General features: G+C 38.9%; 1 protein-coding gene across 4 annotated transcripts in view; it reads right to left on the bottom strand.

Moving 5' to 3' along the window:
* Positions 1–1,670: 1,670 nt before the first annotated feature.
* Positions 1,671–21,880, bottom strand: part of csde1 (cold shock domain containing E1, RNA-binding) — an 80,623-nt gene continuing 60,413 nt past the window's right edge. For all 4 annotated transcript variants that reach the window (XM_052034485.1, XM_052034486.1, XM_052034484.1 and 1 more), the window contains 6 exons: positions 17,967–18,079; positions 14,562–14,681; positions 13,198–13,376; positions 8,292–8,455; positions 5,233–5,365; positions 1,671–2,671 (listed from right to left, as the gene is read on the bottom strand). In XM_052034485.1, the coding sequence (XP_051890445.1) occupies positions 2,624–2,671; positions 5,233–5,365; positions 8,292–8,455; positions 13,198–13,376; positions 14,562–14,681; positions 17,967–18,079 (757 nt within the window). In that variant the 3' untranslated portion in view covers positions 1,671–2,623. The remainder of the gene's footprint in view (positions 2,672–5,232; positions 5,366–8,291; positions 8,456–13,197; positions 13,377–14,561; positions 14,682–17,966; positions 18,080–21,880) is intronic.

Below are 21,880 nucleotides of genomic sequence, written 5' to 3' on the forward strand. Positions count from 1 at the left end.
GGTTGAAACAGTTGGCAAGTGCAACACTGATAATTAATATTTCATCTTGGTGGAGAAATCAGAGGTCCCATCTGCCCTCATGGATGCAAAAGGTCTCATGACACTGCACAATGATTTCTGGTCCATCAACCTATCCACACTCTGACTTAGTGCAAGTATACAACTTGCACCAATTCAATGTTAACCGCTTGGTAAGTGCCATTCCTATCCTAAATGGAGAGTCTGTGGCTGGCTGTGCACTGCATGACAATGCCATCTCATTGGGGAGAATGAGAAAGATGGTTCACAATCAGTACAATTGGATACAGTGCTCCAGGACATGAGTTTATAAAAAAAAATGCTAGACAATGATGCAAGCTGCTCAGTCACACTTCTGAATAACAAACTCCCTAGCATATGGCTCCACATTTACCAAAACACATTGATAACTATCTTTATTCATCTGCCCAACTGTTGCCCTCATTCTAATAAAACTTTCTCTCAGTTCCTCCAAAGCTGATACCAATACCAAAACTGCCTTTGTTCTTCACCTTCACTCACATGAATACAAGAGCTGAAAATGTGTTCTAAACTGGATCATGCGTTTCCAGGTCTGGTTCAGCATCAAACCCCCACTGGACCTGGATGCTCTTCTCCAAAGCTACCTATTACTCTCAATGTATGTAGCTGCCTCCCTGCAGCCCTCACTGCTCCAACTTTCCCCAGCTCAGATTTTGTCATTTCTACTCCCATTTGGCTTTATCCTCCCATCTTCAACCACACCAGTGATATCTGTAACTTCAGCTATTGAGACCTCACAATCGACATTCACCATCTTAATTACGCTTTTCCTTGGGAGCCCCTTAATTGTCACCACAATTTATGTTGACTGTCCCTTTCACTTCTTTAGTTAAAACTACCAAATAGTCACATGGTAAAACACTTTCTCACCACAAACTTGAGCTCATCCAAACCTGTTCTCAACACCCCAACCTGCAATGTGACCACCTTTACCAACCACTACCCTACATTGACTTCCAATTCCAAACTGACTGTAAAACCTCAGTTTCAAATCCCATTCCCCACCCAGATTTCTAGCCATGTGCTACAGGATTGGGAATCCCTCATTTTGATCCTTCCATTATTTGGAGTTGTATTTTTAGCTAACAAGAAAAATTTCTGGAATTCTTTCCCTATCCAGCTCTCCTTTTAAATTTACAAATTTTGTTCATCTGCATTAAATATCAATTTGTGTTTGTGTTCCTATGAAGCATGTCTTAAAGGCCCTAAAATGCAAACAGTTGAATGGTTGCGAGGTCTGTGTGAATGCCAACTTCTGTACTATTATATTAAGTGTTCCACGACAGTGCTTTCTACTCACCACCCCTTCCCTACAAAAGAGGTACCATATCAGAAAGTCACAGACGATAGAGAAAACACATGACCTCTTTCTTGGACTTCATTGAAAAATTTTCTCTGTTGAAATAAAGGTGTCACTCTCACCCTTATTTACCCAGATTCTCTAAGCATCAGTCAAGGACTTTACAGCTAAAATTAGTTTAGTAGTAATGAGGACACAACCTGGACCGAATCAACTTACCAAGTTTAAGCAGTATAATCAATAGAATCATTTTCAGTGAATGACAATGAACAGTCATCCATGCAGACAAAGGCCACTCAAGATTTCAAAATTTATGGTAAAACTTTTTATTCTAGTTTCTTTTTCATGACCATTAACAGGGACACAGGAGAAAGCCAGGTGTTGTTTTCCCTTCTTGCAAGAACAAAGCATTCTCCAGTTTAGACAAACCCCAAACTGTGAGCAGAGGCGAAACAGAAACAGGATACTTGCCTCTGTCCCACATCAACATCAATTAAATTCCTGATCTTATTTGGTATAGGAACACAGACCAGTTTTTTTTGATTACTAATGCTTGATATCAACTAGTCTCCCTGTTTCTATGCAAAAGGCATATATACAGTACCAACGATTAACATTTCCACCTTGATGCATTAATATACTTAAAAAAAAATTCAGCCGCTTCCTTTTCCGTTCGGCATTACACAGGGTGCCCTCTGTGGGAAATAACAGTGATATTTGTTTTTAGGCACAAATCTGTTAGTTTCTGGAATAGGGAGAAATGTGTTCCAAGGCTGCAGTGCTCCACAGCAACAACAAACTTGTACTGAAAGGTTTAATGAAAGCCCGCACTCATGGCACTCGTGTTTCAGTTGTATAGCTTTTTTTTTCCCAGATTTCTCTCTCATTACTAACAAAAGGCAAATAAACTTAAATTTCAAATTAGCATTGATGTAAGATGCTTTTCGATTTTAAATCAAGCTCCTATAAGGTTGTGAAACTAAGGCTTCCTGCTCATTCATTGCCCCGAGCCTGTGCGTTACCATTTTTTTTTGTTTTTTTTTTGTTTTTGCTTCATTTTGTACTTTTTTTTTAAGCTTTTGATAAAAGCACAGACAAGTGGTAGAACTGTAGTTTTGCTTGAAAGTAGATAAACTGTGCTCCATTTCCATTTTGGAGTAGGAAACACAGAGGGTGGTAGAGGCAGATAACTTTGCGTAAACCCTCCCCTCCCTGAAGATACTGCATTGGGTAATGTGCTTGCTGGGGGAAGAAAAGAAGAAATCAATCTATCACTCCGGCTTGACGAATCTTTCTCTCCATAGTAAATCCCTGCAAAATACAAAACAAAAAGGTTAATTTCCCAAAGGTTCCACTGAAAAACTGGATACACAAGAATTAAGCTGATAAATATGGGCTTTAGAATTTTTTTTAAAAAATTGGTTAGATTGCTGAGTTGGCCTGCACTGAGTATTATAGAATTCAGGAGCCTAACTCTTCAGTGTAACAGCGAATTCTGGGCTGATGTGGAAGATCTTTCAGCCTTCATTTGCAAGTCAAACAAGCAACAGTTAATATGATTAAAAACAACCCAAGTGTGGTAGCCAGACAGCAAATGCTCAACTCCAGCTGATTCACAAATAGCATAGGGACTGATAGCCCATTCTCTCTCCACGCACCCCCCAACGCCTTCAATTTCTACTTCACTGAATGGAACAGTGGTTCCACAGGTGGCAAACAACTAAAGGTCACAAATCAACAATATTTTCATTCCAGATGTTATCTGCAGGCCATTATGGGGAAAGTGTAATCCAAACGTCCTAAAAATGTACCCACTGAGCAGACAGGAACCAGAAATATAAGTTTTACAAAGAAAACACTTCCACAACTGGGAAGCAAATGGTGGCACCCCTACTGCAACCCCATCCAAAAATCAGCACTGATAAAGCTACAATATTTGTGGCTCAGTTCCTCAACAAATGAGACAGTTATTCAAGGAGCTGACAAGTGGGCTGTATGCAAGTTCTTCAGACCCATGAGCTTAATTCTTCAGTAGAAAACACTTGTCTCATGGGAGGATGCAAGATCATCACTAAATAAAACTCAGTTTCATTTCTCTATTATGGGTCTCCCAGCTGCTCAGATTTAGTCTGGCTGAAAAACCGGGAGGATAGAGAAGGTATTATCAGTGTCTCTGCAGTCTACAACACATACCACAACTGCATTGTCTGGTACCAGTCCCTCTGACTTTAAATGGATACTGAAGTAATGTGCTCCAACACTCCTACTACTGTAGCAGTTTGAGAGAAATTACAAGAGGACACTTGGAAGCGGGAAGGTGACAGAACTGATCAAACTAACTATTGGAGAAAAACAGCTGCAGAACTCTGCACCAAAGATAAGGAGCTCCCAGTCCAGAATTTCAGTCTGTTATAATCAGCTCAAGTTCATGCAGAAGAAAGTATTTCACTGTCCTTCATCCAGAGTTTTACGATGGAAAATATAGTTGGGCTATGTTAGGATCAAACTGAAATGTCACCCAAAGAATGCAGATCAAGACAAATTTCAAATTCACTGGCTATCTTTGTTCATTGAAGCACAGGGGTTAAAATGCAGGCAATTATTTACACTAATATGTCCTGTTTGGCAAGTTGCATTTTTGTTTAAAAATCAAAGCAGGATGAGAGGACAACTAATGACCAAATTTTAAAAAATTCATTCAAGGCAGATTTCAACTATAGGCCCTACAACTTTATTCTTCCTAGTTCTCCCCACACGAAACATGGTTGAATATATTGCTAAAATCCATATAGACTATATAGCATGCCCCAACACTCCTCCCAAAAACATTTAATTGCTATCAAATACTGGCTATTAAACACAATAAATCAATTTAAGTCCATATGGACTGCCCTTGTTTAAACTGCACTTTCCCAAATCTGTATTCTCCCTCAGTTCTCAGTTTTTCCAATAATTTGCCCACCATGAATATTAAGTTAGCATGTCTGTAAATACTGTCTGACCGCTCTTTTAAAGCAATGATAGCATCAAGGAACCAAGCCAGTAAGTTTGTCAAAAAGATAGTCTGAGCAGAGGCCATTTCCTTTCATGCTTCTATCACCTGGGATAGATTTCATTCCAGACTGGTGATGTATCTCTTCACTTTTAAAGTTACTGGTTCCTTAATATTTGCTCTCCATAATTTTCAAGTCACATATTTAACGTGCTTATTCCCCAACTTCAATGTTTGTCTTTACAGGAGTGGAGGTGATACAAAGTACTCCATTCAGCGTCTCGTAACTTTTGCCACCACACTACGATTATCCCTTTTGTCCCTAATTAGGCAAAAGTCTGTTATCTCATCTCCCTTTATACAAAAAGATCCTGGGAGTTTCCTTGGTTTTCCCACAAGTTTTAGTGCATCCATTTTCTCTCAATTCCCTTTACAATTTCAGGATTTTCTACACTTCCCTTCGCTTCTGCAACATTCAGTATATGAACTTCTCTTGCTGCATCCTATGCTTCAGCTCAACATCTGGTGGTGGTGGGTGGTGGTGGTCAGAGTTTGCGTAGCTTTGGTAGTTTATACATCAGAAAAAATCTAAAGATTACAACACTTATAGTTGTAAAGTGAATAGCTCTAGTACTTCCATTCTAAAATGTCCATATTGCAACTTAGGCAATAGTTATCAGGTAAATGCCTAGTTCCATATCCAAAAAATGCAGTGGTGTTTTCCCAAAACAATCTTCACATTTTTAAGTACAACTCCTGTACTAAGCCAAATTTCATGAATTGGTTTGGAATGTCCATTCTATAATGATGACCAATGTTAGGGAGAGATATCAGATGCTAATGTAACATCCAATGACACAGGTTAATTGATAGCATTTACCTTGGTGTTATCAGGTCCCTTTGGCTGGCGAAGCACAACCAATTTTGGAGCACTTGCGTCATCCAAGGTGATGCTCTTCAGACGATGTACTAAACGGTCAGGACGTGGAGCTGCCACAATCTTGGAACCTTCACTAAAAGGAGAAATATACACGTTGAGAGAAATTTCATTTGCGTTATTAAGATGCACAACTATGACAATGCGCAGGGTTTAAAAGGTACACTTTGGCAGTAAAGGGTAGAGCCAGTCAGAATTCTTAAACTTCAATCATCTCTTCTCTAAATAAGAGAATAGGCTTTACGTCTACTTAACAGATAAGGCAACCCTTTAACATCTAATACCACACTGGAGCATCAGCCTGAATAGTTTGGTCAAGGAACCGAAGGGAGATTTTGAACTCGTTCTGACTCAGGAAGGGACATTCAACCTGAAAATGAATTGGCCTTGCTATCAAGGGAAATACTTGGAATTTGCCATTTTAACAGAAATACTAAAAACAGTCTTCATCTTAAATTGCTTTCATTACACTTATTGCAACTGCATTATAATCAATCAAGCAACCTGTTCTAAACCAAGATAGATTCTTGATAAAGGAGCAAAAGGTTACCATGGGGAGATGGGAGCATGAAATGTAATACTGAGATTCCAATCAGCCATTAAATTATTACGGCAGAACTTGAATCTGCTGCCTGGAAATCCCAATGGTTCAGTATCTGGCTCACTAGGTTCTAATTCACACACTCCCTTCCACTCACAAAGGCCCTGGTTTCCATGCTCCTTTAGACCCACACTTGGTTCTGTTTCCCAACACTCCCTTGAAACTCACCTGGTCCACAAAAATTATTCTATGCAACATTAAAAAAGCAAAATTAAAAGTGTGTTGGAGTATTAACTGAACAACATCTGATGGTCTGGAAAATATACAGGTCTGGCACCAAAAGTCAAGTGTACTAATTTAATGGAGTTTTACAGTAATTGGTGGAGCAGACTCAAGGGGCTAAATAGCCTGTGCAAAACCTTGTTTGCAAGTGATCTCAAATACTCGTGCAGTTAAGGAAATGCCATTGATGGTCTCACATTAGAGTCAGTCACCTATTAAGCATGTTTTGCAATGATAGAGAAAATCTTAGTACCGTGATAGAAAGGCACCAATCCTGCAGATATAGGACCACTGTTGGACAAATCACTGGTGGTGATTAGTCAATGTACAGGAGTGAGATAGGATACCTGGTTGGTTGGTGCTGCAACAACAACCTCTTACTCAATGTCAGTAAAACTAAGAACTGATTGTTGACTTCAGGAAGGGGAAGGAGGGGGAAAACATGCACCAGTCTGCATTGGTGGATCAGCAGCTTTAAGTTTCTGGGTGTTAACATGTTGGATGACCTGTCCTGGATCCAGCACATAGCTGCAATCAAAGGCAGGCACACCAGCATCTTTACTTTAAGAGGTTGAGGAGATTCAGTATGTCAGCAAACTTCTACAGGTGTACTGTTGAAAGTATCCTGACTGGTTGCATCATGGTCTGGTACAACAATTCAAATGTGCAGGAACACAAGAAGCTGCAGAGTAGTGGACTCAGCCCAATACATCACAGGCACATCCCTCCTCACCATTAGTGTCTAGAGGAGGCACTACCTCAGGGCAGCAACATCAAGAATCCCCACCATCCAAGCCATCTCAGCTACCACTGGACAGGAGATAAAGAAGCCTGAAGTCCCACACCAGGTTCAAGAACAGCTAGTTCCCTTCAACCATTTGGATCTTGCACCAACTGGCAAAACCCTAATCACTACCTTAATAAGAACAACACTATGATCACTTTGCACTAAAATGGACTTTTGTTCGAATTATGTTCTTTCTTGTAAAAATTGTGCACAACTTGTTTAACTTGTGAATGCTGCTTATCTGATGCTATGTGCCTGTGATAATGCTGCAGGCAAGTTTTTCATTGCACCTGTGCACACATGTACTTATGTATATGACAATAAACTACTTTTGAGTTTGTCTAAAATGCAGTTAATTTAAATCTGGACTTCATTGTTTAGATTGGAGTCATTAGACGATGGTAAATATTTTGTTCTTTTCTCTACAGACGTAGGTTACCAACAGTAAAGCAATTCAAACCACATTTCAAACAGCAGCACTGTTTACATTGAATAATTGCATTTGGCATGACATGCTAGCTCTCTATGCAGATATTGATCAGATTTTACAGCTCTACAGGAAAGTTTATTCAGTTTCTGCTGACAAACGAAAGCCAAAACAATCTGAAGTCAGGAAAATCAGGGTGTTACCAGAGTTGAACATTCTTCCTTCAGTAATGTAAGGCAATGTAAAAAAAAGTTATTTAAAGGGGTAAGGAGATGACTGTTTAGCAATTTAAAAGGTTTATGCACTGAGTACTAGAATACGATATACATTCATTTTTTGAGCAATTCCCATGCGATCAGCATATTCATAAAAGCGTCACCTCCATTTCCCATTGATGGTTCGCACTGATCTTCCAAATTCCGTTTTTTTTTGTAAGAACAGTTCCCACAGATTGAAAGGTAGTAAGTGTAATCCTGCTATTCAGGAAAGAAGCTAGTTAAACCTCCAAACGGGGAAGCATAACGATACCCAACATCTGATTCATTTATTGATTTTGCTGCAAGGACCTTGAATGAAATGAGACAAATCTCAATCCAATTACCTCACAGCACAAATTGATGTGGAAAATTAGTGCTGGGAGGGGACAGCAAATACACAGAAGCAGCAAGGTGTCCTTGTACAGTTGAACCAGTTTATATGCATGGGAGTGGGACAGATGTATATTACAATGTACATGTTAGAATTCAACAGTGGGAGCTAAAACTGGATTTGGTCCATCATTGCAGAGTGCCAAAATAAATGAGAAAAAGCAAACGTAACCTAGTATTTAAAATGTCATACAATTGTAATCTTAATTCAATACCAAGACGACAAATTACTGTACCCCCACCTGCAAAGAACATTTAGCAATATTTGATTAATGATTTATCATTGTCTATGATGGTGTGCATTTACCAGAAGCTTACCTGACACGGAATACATTGCAGGCACTACACTTTCCTGTACGCTGATTTAAGATGACAGAAAACTCAACTTCATCTCCAGGCTGCAACTCCACACCATCCAATACCTCATTCACACGGAAGAACAGCTTTTTACCATCACCAACTTCATAGTTTATGAAGCCAAACTGGGAAAACACAAGTCACCATCATTATACACAAATATTCACACACTTTTTTTGAACAACTAAATTACAGAGTGCAGAGACCTAGTTCTGATTACAATGCTCTTCAGGAACCTTCTTCTGCAGAGCAGCTTTTAGCAAAATGATACAACTAAAAATGAGAGCAAAAAACAGAGCGAGAAATTGAAAGACTCTGCACAACCCTTTCCCTCCATGGACAAAACTGGTAGTTATTGGAATTTCATAACACAGGTCTTAAATGAAGTCTTGCATGCAGGGACAGGGTAGTATCTAGTTGTCACATTAGGATGCCAGATTGGCAACCAGATAGTAGCATATGGGTACTTACAGATTAAGTGGGATAACGCAAGGATTTGCCATTTTTGGGGGGGGGGGGGGGGGGGGGGGGCTGTAGGTTGGAAGGCTAAAATGTGCCCTGACAGATGCAGTATTGTTCCTCAAACTTGTGTTAGGCCCTGTTGCAACAGGAGGCCACTGACAGATAGGTCAGAGTGGGAGTGGCATGGTGAATTAAAGAGCAGACAACCAGCGAATTCTAAAGAGACAGAGGAACTGGGAGAATGGAATGCAGGAGGAAATATAGTCAAGCTAGCTGTTGGTTTGTACATAGATGTTTGTGGTTAGCTTATCCCCAAGATGGAAACCAAGAGATCCAAAAAGAGTCAAAGACAGACCACATGCTGAGAGCAGGGAGCAAACTGGCAGAAGTGATGAAGCTAGAGTTCTGTATGTGTAGGAAAAAGCACCAGTCTTCGATATATGCAAGATACGAGGGAGTGGGCATGAGCAAAACCAGGAAATTGGAAACTCAAATTAGTGGATGGCATTTGAAGTATCATAGACCAGGTGAGGGAGGATGGAATTAGGGTAGGAACTGGGGCAAGAACATGTTGCAACAACAGGTCAGCCTGAACAGTCCTACTTGAGGATCTGGGCCAGAGGGTAGAAGCGATCTGAGAGGGGGATAAGGATATGTCAGAGCTGGAGTTTTGCCTCTGAGATGACCTGCTCAATACTTCCTGTACTTTGTTTTTTCCCTTTACAAATGTTGTTCAACTTACACAGCATACCTGGCATTTTGTTTTTACTTCAGATTCCCCATTTTGCCTTAAACAAATGAGCAAACTTCTAAAAAAAATCAAGTCACTCATTCCCCATCATATTTTCTACTGTATAGCCAATTCCTTTAACCTATTCACAGGATTAAAAACTATTGCACATTTGGCACAGTTAAGGAAATGATTAACATGCATTTTAATTGGCCAATTTTCTCCTCCTGGACATTGTAATTAACAAAAACAAGCTGAGTTTAGTGTAAAGTGAAGTGTTAAAATTTGCTCATTGTTAGTGGGAATACAAATTCTATTCAGCAAAAGGATCCTGTGATTTTGTGCGCTTGGAGAGGGAGGTGATGGAGCCAAGTTAGCAGTGCATAGATCTATTAGAGCAGTCAGTGAAACTTACACTCCTCAATACACCTCTTCAAAAATGCAGTACAAATTACTCCCTTGGAAACCATTCCTGCAGGGCTAGGCTGAGCACTTTGTATTGCAGGCAAATAAACTAATCTTACAAAATAAAGACAGATCAAATTTATGAGAACTGCTCAGATTAAAATGTTATGTACATTCCGTATGTGGTAGGAGATTCCCTTGTCCTGAAAATCTCACTGCAGCACTGAAAAGCACCAAATCTCATGACTGATGCAACATGTAATCTGCAGTACATACCTGTAACATTACAACTATAAATATTTCAGTAATTCAAAATGAATAGCATTTTGGAACAAAAGATAGCAACAGCTTCCAAAGCATTTGTCACGATTTAGGGCAGGGATATTTATATAGCCAAAAGCTATGGATTCACCATCCCACCCAGAGTACCAGGAGACCACGATCTGACAACAGCAGCCAGCACCAGCCAGTGGCTGAAGATTCTCCCATGTGATAATGGCAGTGAGCGAAGGTCTGAACTGGGACACATTAGATAACATGGCTGCTGGAACTTTGGCAGGAGAGTTTGCGCAATTGGCAACCAGCACTGAAGACGGCAAATAGTAGTCAGTACATGGTCTCAGAGTGAGCAGGCCTCCAGAAGGTGTGGTTATGTGAGGTTTGTGGGGAGGAGAGAGACCAAAAAGGACAGCAGGGAAAATAAGGAGTCAAGCTGGTAGGGGAGAGCGAGTGAAGGAGGAAGTGTGCCATGAGGGAGGGTGAAGAAAAACGATCCAGGCAAAATAATAGGCACCTATCCATGTATAAATATGGTCAAACTGCCCACCAACTTGTGTAGCAGAGCCTAGTTTCACAATGTCGTGCACCTCCTTGCCACTGGGCCAATAACTGTCAAGTCCCTGTGGTAGCTGGTGTGCAAAAACCACTGCATGTTAAAGGATTCAAGCACAAGTATCTCCACTGTACAAAACTGGGGTGGAAGCAAATCACCTGCAATCTCAAGGGGACGTTTTAAGACAAAAGCTTAAGCATCACCACCCACCTCATTTCCAAACTACTCGTTTCCTCTGTTTCAAGGCCACTGATGCAGTAAAGTGCACGATCAAAGTTGTAGGCACCAATGGTAAAATTTTTCAACAATCAAGTGAAACAGATGCTTGTTATTAGCTTTCAGGATTTAGGGGACTAGGGACAGAGCAGGCAGAATGTTTGACAAAGGAAAGGTCATTTTCATTGCAGTGCCTCAGACTGCAGTTCTAAATAAAAAATTCAAAATTAGTTCAGCTGAAGAATGGCCAATACTATTACATGCTATTGGGTATCAATGTGTTCTGCAAGATCCATAATAGGTCATTTATAGACTGGCACCTAAATTTTAAATTGGCATACAGCAGCCCTCTTCAAAAAGGTGTACTGGCCACTGTTGCAGCCATCACTGTTCCTGGTTCCTTTGTTCAAAAGGAAATGGGATTAATCCAGGAAATTATAGGCATCACATGATAGGGAAACTATTGGAAAGGATTCTTGAGATAGGATTCATGCACATTTGGAAAAGCATGGCCCAATTAGGGATAGTCAGCATGGCTGTTGGGGGGAGGGGTGGAACAGAAGATCATTTCTTACAAAATCAATTGAGTTTTGAGGTGACAAAGGTGATTGATGAGGGTAGGGTAGTGGATGTTGTCCATGTGGACATCTCTCCACATCACAATTTGAACCCTAGAGAAGGGGTACTCTATTGTTTTTGCACTGAGCATCTCCCAGAAACTTCATTCCTAACTGTGCACTAGACAGATGTTAGACTTGTACAGCATATTAGTATCTCTCACATCCTCAAACTGGAGACCATAACACTGAGCGTAACAGATGTAGGGTTTGCTGGTGTGTTTTGTGCAAAAACTCATTTGTATTGATGCCACACAACCAGCTTCAATAATTAAAACTCTACTTTAAGATCAACACCACGTTCATGCAACTAATAGAATACATATCTAATACTCAACAAGCAGCTATGCCAAGAACACCAGCTTTACTCAGAACACTAAAACTGTGCTTTGAAAGACACTTGAATCATGGAGATGACCAATTAATTGGCTCAAGACCAATTCATTATTGAATCATAGCCAAAACCAGTGGACATAGATGGGAAATGTAAGTAATACTGGGATGAATAAGACTTATAAATTTTACACAAATCCCAGTAACAGACATGCAACTGCCCACTTTCCTCTCATTCAAGATTCCAATCCCCATAGCAACTGAACTACCAGGCTTCCGTGACAACTGGAGACATGAAAATAGCAGGCCTGTGAAAAGCTGCCACCATAATCACTCAATTATACTCCATCACAACTGTTTATCTGGACGTAAACTGATCTATTTTTACCACTCTAGATAACGAACAGCCATTCCACAATGGGTTATTTTGTGTGCTGGAACCAAACTGTATTCTAACCTGATATTAAGAGATTGCCTTTCAGGTAATCTCAGCAATTTCAAGGACTGTGGCATATTGCTGCAATACTTTCCTCCACCTTCTCTCCCAGTTCTGTTGGCCTAACTCAGTCCAGACACAGAATGAATCAATGCTGGGATCTTTGTAACCACAGTATGTGGTATACTCATCAAAATTGGTCATATGAAGGCCATCTGTATTACTATGCAACACTAAAAACAATTGTATCATAAATCTGAAGTTCATCATTAAAGACACCAGATCTGTTATTTCTTCAAACCTTTGCAATATGCTTAAGCTACCATGGCAATTTCACAATATCTAAAATACAAATCTCCTCCAATTATTCCTCAAAAATCAGGGCAGTAAATCAGCACATCACATATCAAGTAGACAAATAAAGGATCTCCCGTCACAGTTCTATTGCAACAATTACAAATATTAGATTATACTCAACTAATTTAAAATCAATCACTTCAAGTATCAAACAAATGTTAAAAGTGAATGCCTTTTTTTTAAATGCAGATGAAGATTTGCAGGCCTTATGTATTTCAATGCTGCCCTTCATCAAGCAACTCTGCATTTGCCCATACCAGCTATTCAGGAAATTGTTGGCCTGTCCACAAACTTCCACCTTTTTGTCTGGATAAGTCAGTCGAATGATTTATTATTGTGGCAGAGTCTCACCGTCAAACATAATTGCACCGGCTTTAAATACAAGTGAAAGGGAGAAAATTTGACTACCCAAGGAGAAATACTAGAAGGTCCAGGTGCCGACTCGGGAAAAAAGCCAAACAATCAACATGAACTCTCACCTGGTCTTTTACACAGTCCACAGTGCCTCTCCGTAAAGGTGTGGCATTGTAGGCCAATTTCTGTCCTGTCTGAGCCACAGTGCATAGCTGGAACTTGATAGTTTCACCCTTCTGAAGGCAATCTGTTTTGTTTGCCAGACTGATTATGCCAAAAGGATATACTTCACCTTTTGTAGTCCCTGCAAGAACATACAAACACCTCAGTACCAAATAGTATAAATGGCTAACATAATTTGTTGCATGAAGGTTTAATGTTTGTGAAAAAATGAATTTAGCCTTTTCAGAATTTATTTCTCCCCTTCCACCACCAATAGCTTAATAGATAAATGCAGCAAGCCAGCAAGATCAGAAAGTGCAGGCATAATTTAAGAGCAAATTTGAAGCCACAAGTGACTTGTGCATCATGGTCCAGGATGTTAAAAAAAATGCCTTTGCTCTTTAATGAATCAACTGGAAAGTGCGAACATTGAGGGGACACATCAGGGTTTCAGTCTACACTGAAAAATCACTGTATAGGCTTGCACATAACAGCCATTTGCACATTGCAAGATGCAACATCTTGGTCCGAAGATCAGGGAATTTTGTGCATGGGGAGGGTGGGGAAAACAAACAGGAAGAATAAACCTATACAAATGTTAATACTCTTAAGCTCGGAGTACAAAGTAGGATCAAGGAACAGAAGACTTAATTGAGAGAAGCTTGCATTGAAGAACGCCAATTTAAGCATTTATTCTGATTAGAGCTTTTAGTACTCCCAACAAACTGAGCAATCAGAATTTTGAAAATGTTTTAACAGTAACTTTCGAAAAAATTTGCAAGAGGTTTCAGAAGTATAACCAGAAACAGGTAATTGGGAGTGGTGACTAAGTTTGCCAAGAGGTGTTTTTTTTAAAAAGTAAAGCTGAAGGGACAACAGGGAGATGGAGTTTAAGCACCTGCTGCCATTTAGGTGACAAGACCCCAATGGTGGGGGAAAGGAGGGAGAAAACAGGGTTACCAGCACAAAACTTGGGGAAAGGGCATTTTTAGTGCTGCATCCGGGGGGGGGGGTTTAAAAACATGGATGAAAATTATGTAATTATGAGGGGATCTGGGAACCAAAAGCCAATCCAAGTTATTAAAACTGGAGTGAAAGCTGAAAACATCTTAATGCAGAAGTTCTGAAGAAACTGAAGAATGCACAGAATGGAGGATAGCTGGCTGACCAGGAACAGACTAAGACATGGATGAAGCTTTTAAAAGTAGGTATACACCAGAGTTAGCAGTTTGAGGCCACTTCTGTGACACCACCCCAACCCCCCCCCCCCCAAAATCCACAATCACATCAAATTTTGAAATAATGCAGAGTCACAAGAGAAATTCACCTTCCTCTGTAATCTCAACAAGTCCTTGATACTCTGCCTGCTGTGGATCGACACTGCGCAATGGCCTCAACACTTTACCAGTATAGACTGTTGGGTACACTTCATCACTGGGACCATTCACTGTCAATAGAAAAAGATATTAAAATGGGAAGCCTAACGAATTGTCACAAGTCATTGCAGACAGCTGGCAGCAATAGAAACTGGGAATCCAAAATAAGGAAGAAACACTTGCAGCAATATGCATTTCCTCAGATACACTTGATCAGTTTTGAAACATGCAACACAAAAGGTCAAATGGCAGATGCAAAGGTTCTGCAATCTTGCTACATGATACTTTGAAGACAGACAAGGACACTGCATTTATTCTTCCTGCAATTAACACTAATCCAGGTTAACATCTGTCATCCTCAAGTGATCTTAAAGCAATGTCATCTTGTCAGATTAAATTACTATCAAAAATGAGACAAAAGCTTGAAATAAAAGTTTAACTTTTAAAGTAAATGGGAATCCAACACTGCGTCTCATTCTATTTCTATAGATTTGCACTAATGAATCTCAAATCTTTCCTACTTTTCAGCGAAGATTGGAACTCAGAACATTTTAAATATGCATTTGGAATTTGCATCACGATACATCAATTTTTTTTACTAGATGAAGATTGCAAGTCCCTAAATGTGCTTGAGAGAAGAACCTCTCTGGTAGATTTAAGATTTTTACCCAATTATTTGCTTCAAACAATGGTTTCTAGTGTCCTAATAAACTCAAATCAGCAAAACTCACCTACAATGGTTCTGTACTAAATATCAAATTGTTCCAAGGACAGAACTTATTAGCATAAAGACTTTTAGTACTATGCCTAAGTTCACTGTTCATATACATTTCAATGAATGTTAGAAGCTTATTTGAAAAACCTTGAAATAATTTTGTTGATATAAAAACTTCCTTCATTGCTTTTCTCCTAGCACCAAAAAGCCTAATTTACAAAAAAACAGAACATGAAAGCAATAAAACCAATGAGTTAAGAGTAGGAAAACAATATATTAAACATTTCCTTACTTGAAAACAGCAAAGAAAATAGGAAACAGAAAAGCTTGGATGGCCCTCAGCTGTTCCAAATGCAAATTTCAATCAAAACGTCATGTTATTTTTAAAAACATTACTTTGTTCCTGACTGCTAAGATGTATAAACAGCATCATACAACTACTATACAGCAGGTCTGGGAAGTAGGTTAGAAATTAATATTGCATTTGCACTTGAATGTTACAACCATTGATCACAGGGCTTCCATTTTGTTCAATGTATATTCAACATGTAAAGCACAAGTCTTCTGTTCCTATATTTGACAAAATAAATCCCTCAAAGTCAGGAAGAAATTGGTGGATTATTCAAAGCCTACATAAATTTATAGTACTGCAGTCAGCAAAATGCTTAAAGTGCTTTAAGTTTGCAGAGTTAGTTCCAGATTTCATCAAATTGTAAAGGTTTTAAATGCTCCGCTTATAATCTTTGAAAAATCATTGAATGGATAACTGTCAGAAATCTTCAATACAAAGAGCCCAGTCTCAAACTACTCCATGAACTATTTTTCTAGCATTCACGTTTTAAAGTTAAAACAGATCTTGCTTCCACGACCTTTTCTGAAGGTTCCAACAGATCCAAAAGACTAAATCTCTCCTAACCTATGACTTTAACATCATGCTATCCAATGGGTTAATTTACGTAAATCATGCTATCCCAATTTTAAATATTGCCACAAGATCTCCCCTCAGTCCTTACTCTAAAGAGCCCTACTTACTCTCAAAAACCTTTCATTGCTGGCATTTTGCTAGCTCTGCACCCAATACATTGCCCACAACCCAAGGTCTGCAAACTGCACAACATTTAAATTGTTGCAACAAACTGTATAGTTTAAACAATATACTTTTACACCTAAAAAAGGATTCTATTGCTTTAAAAGCTCAATTTCCCCTCTTTTTTTCTGGTCTATGCCTCAACAAAATACATGTCCTTTTTTTAAAAAAAATGGATGAATTTCCCTATTGCATCCCCAGAGCTGGATCGAATTTGGGGCCATCCTAGTCTGTTTGATGGAACCTGACAACTATGACTTGGGAGGATTACTGTTCAGTTTATCAAATTGTCTATTGAAACAAAGGAAAAGTTAATGAAAAATAATAAAAAAAGCTGCAGATTCCAGAAACCCGAAATAAAAAAGTGGAAAATAATGAAAACACTTCGTGAATCAGACAGCACCCATGAAGGGAGAAAGATCCTTCATCAGAACTGGGAGAGAAAAAGTTGCAGATTGGGTAGGGTAGCGAATTATAGGATAAGGGAATCTGATCCAGTGAAGGCAGCTTTGCCATTGGGATAAAACTATAGTAATGAGAGAAGAGAGCAAGAAAAATAACACCAATATTTCAGATGCATGACCTACAGCAGATCTGGCCAATTCTGATACATCTTGAAAGGTTTCAATGCACTGGGTCAGTATTCTGCTCACTATCTGCCATCTCTCTACCACTCCATTGTGGCTGAACAAAAAAGCCATTGGATGCAAAGCTAAATATTACAAGGGTATAACATTTAATGTTACATTTTCAGTTGATGAACAATGGCCATCTTAAAAGTTTGAATACAGCAAATGGGAATAGATTGATTTGGGAAATGCAAAGAGCTATTTACAGCCAGATTTACTACTTTTACTTGCCAAGGATAAATGATGCAAATTCCCAGAGAATACACCTAAAAAACTCCTGCAAGTGAATTAAAATGAAAATAATATTTGAAACAAATATTAAAATCCTTAGATTTGGTATAATAACATTGAAACAAAACGGAAGCATAATTTTTAATACAAGTACAAAGTTGCACTGTAGAATCCTATTCAATTACTTGAATATTTCCCTGGATCAATTCCACAAAAAGTAATTTAAGGAATTTCTTCATATCTACCTGCATCTGTAAAGTTCTATTAACAATAGACAGAAGAACACCAGGTCATTGCTTTATATTATAGATCTTCATACACACTTCTACTGCTTATGCTTCAACTGGTTTCAGGTATTAGTCAACATTTGAGGGTAGTAGAAATAGAAACCCAGACAACTTCAGCAAGGTGTAACTGGGCTGGTCATCCAAATGTATCCTTGTTGTGGAAGGCTTTGAATACAGGGATGTAGACCATGAGAACAAATTCTGATTAGGTCAATTACAGCCAGATTTTAAGCACTCAAGATGCATATGGCTACAAGTCTCCTTAAAATTGTCTCCTCACATGCAATGAAATTTTAGCCAACCATATTGAACTCAAAATCAACAGTTGTATTCTTATTACCCGGTAGTTAGTACATCAGAAGGTGCAAGCATTTTTTTTAAATTGATGGCGTTCACCTGGCTCTTACCTGTTGTAATCTTGGCAACTTTTTCAGCACTCACTTTGTTTCCTTTTCCCTTTGACAAGCTGTATTCCACAACATCTCCTACTTCCAATTCATCGACATCGCCTGAGAATTCACTGGAAATTGGAACATCGATGTGTGAAATGTAAAAAAACTTAACGATATCAATACTCAAAAGGTTGAAATGTATATAGCACAGACAGCTAAATATTGATTGTGCCAAGACCAATACATCAAAACAGTCAAATATTGGCTACAAGAATGAAGTGTTAGTATGGTTTAAAAAAAAACTGCATTTCAATTATCTCCAAGATACTCAAAAATCTATGTTTACATGGGCAAATGTTTACACACTGGCCTTAAAGTAACCAACTATTTATATAACTTTCAAAACTGCTGGTTAAAGCACCTGACAAATCCCATTTCTGAAAAACACTAAAATAATCTGATTAAGAGACATCCTAAGAACTGGCAAAGTGTTTTAGATCAAAGGTGATTTCTGGCTTTCATGTCCTAAACAGTTAGATTCCAGCCAGTGTTACATTTCCTGTTGTATTTACAACTATTCAAGTCTGTGGATTAAGATCAATAGCATTCCACAATTTTTCCCCCACTAATCCAAGAACAAATTTCACTATCATGCACCAAAAAATTCTTGATCTATGAAATTACAGAAGACAGCATGAGGAACCATTTTATTTCCCCATGAGAAACTGGGCTAAAAATAGAGGAAGAACAGTGCCAATACGAATTGGAAAGAAGAAAATCATGGTGTGGTATTGCACTCCACTTTAGATTAAAAAATTTTATTTAAGCAATTTTGTTGCAGGTGTTGTTGGAACTGGGGTTGGGAATTCAAAAGAATTGGCAAGATCAACAGGAGATTGGATAGCAATATTCAAAATATCAGGCAGTAACTGGGAATTCTCTAGTACCATTATGGTAGCAGTATTACAAGGATCAATGTGAAATATCTGGGCAGAAAATATAGCTTTGCCAGTATTGCTAGAGACCAATGAAAATTAAGTCTAGTGAGTAGCTACAACATTTAATTTCACTTCCAAAATATTCTTTTGTGGAAGATCTGCTACTAGTTTCTTGGGGGTATTCTGATGAAAATAGAATTCACCCAAGTTTGAAAATGGAAGCAAACAGTGGAAAAAAGGATTAAGTAGGTTTGTATACTCTATAGATGGGCACAGAAAGGGATGAAACACCCATTTCTATGGCACTACAATTTTACAAATTTTTTTTAATCAATTGTGTGCCTTGGGTTTGGTTAGAGATGTTCAAAAGTTATGCAGGAAAAAAAATCTTGAAACGTTTATATGAGCCTAGAGTCAAAACTGATCTCTATTGCTTTGATATCGATAGCTAAACATCCAATGGCAACTGAAACAACACGAGCTTAATATCAACAAGCCTATATTTTAAATTGAATGTATGCAGCTTTGCCAAGATTAACCATGCACTTGACACTTTACGACAAAATTCATTATCCTATCCAAAGTTTTCCTCCTAAACAGGAAGCCATCTTTGAACTGGACATTCATAAGTCTGATCAAGCACAAGTTAGGCTGATATACCAAGCAGTATAAAGACTAATTTTTCTATCTAGTTGGCTCCCAACTTTACCACTGCCTCAATATACATGCCCAAGTTGTGCACAAATCCTACAGTCCACTGTTGCTCAGCAAGTACCTCACTGCTGAGAAATGTCTCAAAGATGAGGTGTAATAATATGAATTCAACACTTGTGGATGATATCGCAGTTGCACAGTGAAACTGCAAAGCTCAAAGGCATTAAATTGTTCCATTTTCAAATTATGAAACAGCCAAGATAACCCAATTTTGATATGCCTTGCTTTTAAGACCAGCCAAGCATTCCATAAAATTGGATGTGCTACATTAAGTCTTGTTAGCCAAAGCTGTTTTCCATAAATCACAGAAACTATTTTATAAATGTAAACATCTAAATGAACACCAAAAGGTACCAGACTGTATGAGTGTTCCAATAGTTTCAACCTTTATGCTCTAGGTCAATTAGTATGCTGTGTCACTGAGCAAAGTACCCTAAACTTGCAATCAGCAACTCAAGACTTTTACAAATGTACATATGGCATTTTACAAAGGCACATTTGGGTTAAAAAAATTGAGTGGGCATTATGTGCCATGCATAAAGAATTAGGTTTTGGGTTATGGATATGTGCAAGACATGAAGTTCAACTTGATGCTACCCAACACATCTTTCCCTTTCTCCCTTCCAAAAGGGGAAGTTCCTCAGCAAGTCCATTCATTCATCTCTCATTCCCATTCTTAGTGCCTTCCCAGGCAACCACTTTCCTTTTGCCTTTTCCCCAGAGGAGATCCAAACACTCCTTCCAGGTGAAGCAGAAACTTTCTATTTTCTCCCCTGCCTGGGCACATTGTGGCCTTCAAGGTTCCATATGGAATTGAACAACTGCAGGTAATTTGCTTTTGTGTTTTATATCAGAACCGGCTAGTCTGGCTGCAAGACAATCCATATTTAATATTAACACAGGTTTTCCTTTTCTCCACAGACACTTCCTGATGATGTTCTTTTGGTTTCAGCAACAGCTCTGATCTGCATTTCACAGCTTTAACCTGCAACTTTGTTTTTCTATTCTACCTGCCCTCATTAATCCACGAGCCGATAACTTCTGTAAACATTGGAATTACCTTGTCAATCCTGGCTTCACTCTTTCAGAAATATTCCCCTAGTCCTATCCTACCTTCCTTGCAAGTAAAAACTAAACTTCTCACTATTCTGATGAAGCATCTTCACCTGGCAGTATTAACCCTTTCTTTCTATAGATGCTACCCAAGCCAGTGTTTCTAACATTGTTTTTATTCAGTTTCAACTTTTTGGCTTTTATAAGCAGCTTTTAAAATAACAAAACCCACCAATTTTTCCCACAGGTCCATTGTTTGGAATGTAAGACATTCCTTGAGCCAGACTCTCCTTAACTCAGCTCATCACCCACAACCCACTCCTTTAGGAGGTTGCATTTACTTTTTGCAGTCCTGCAGGAATAATTGAGCTGCAGCCACGCAGCCTCAGCAGTCCTACATGGCTGAGCCACCCTCAAATGGTGACTGACGTCAAGGTGGCAGCACCCATTAAGGACCCTCACCATCTAGGACATGCCCTCTTCTCATTACTACCATCAGGGTGGTGGTACAGGAGCCCGAAGACCCAAACTCAACAACTTAGGAACAGCTTCTTCCCCTCCATCAGATTTCTGAATGATCCATGAATACTTCATTATTTTTTTAAAATTTTATTTTGTAATTTATAGACTTATGTCTTTGCACTGTACTGTTGCCACAAAACAAATTTCATGTCATAAGTCAATGATGATAGATCTGATTCTGAACCTCAAGTCCTGAAGCCCTGCCCTTGGACCATCCTGATGGCCTTTAGGCAGCCCACCATTATCTTTTAACTGTTTAAATGTTGTCAATAATTAGATATTTAAACACTGTTTAAGCAGATTTGAATGAAAACGTAAATGATACTATTTCTAGTGCTTTAAGATGCTTAAGCTAAATGAAAACAAGCCATGCACTTTATCAAGGTTGATAACCCCCTTTCAAATGAATAGGTTGTGTTATGTACACCAGCTGCATCTGGCAAGAATCTCAGAGGTCAAATACAAAACATGTCTGGCCCATCAGTTCAATACATCTGCACTCCACCCTGGGCTCAATGCGGAGATCAGTGGCAAAGCAGGGGAGCAGATGTACTGGCAGGTGCACGTTAGGGGACAAGCTTACCCGTGGAGCATATCATTGGCAATTCTCTGCAGAACCGAAAGCAAAATTAACATTTAGACCCTTTAAATATTTCTTAGAAGAAAAACAAAATACAAGAAGTTTTTCTCCTATCAGTTACA

The sequence above is a fragment of the Pristis pectinata genome, chromosome 20 (assembly GCF_009764475.1).
Source record: "Pristis pectinata isolate sPriPec2 chromosome 20, sPriPec2.1.pri, whole genome shotgun sequence".
Classification (NCBI taxonomy): domain Eukaryota; kingdom Metazoa; phylum Chordata; class Chondrichthyes; order Rhinopristiformes; family Pristidae; genus Pristis; species Pristis pectinata.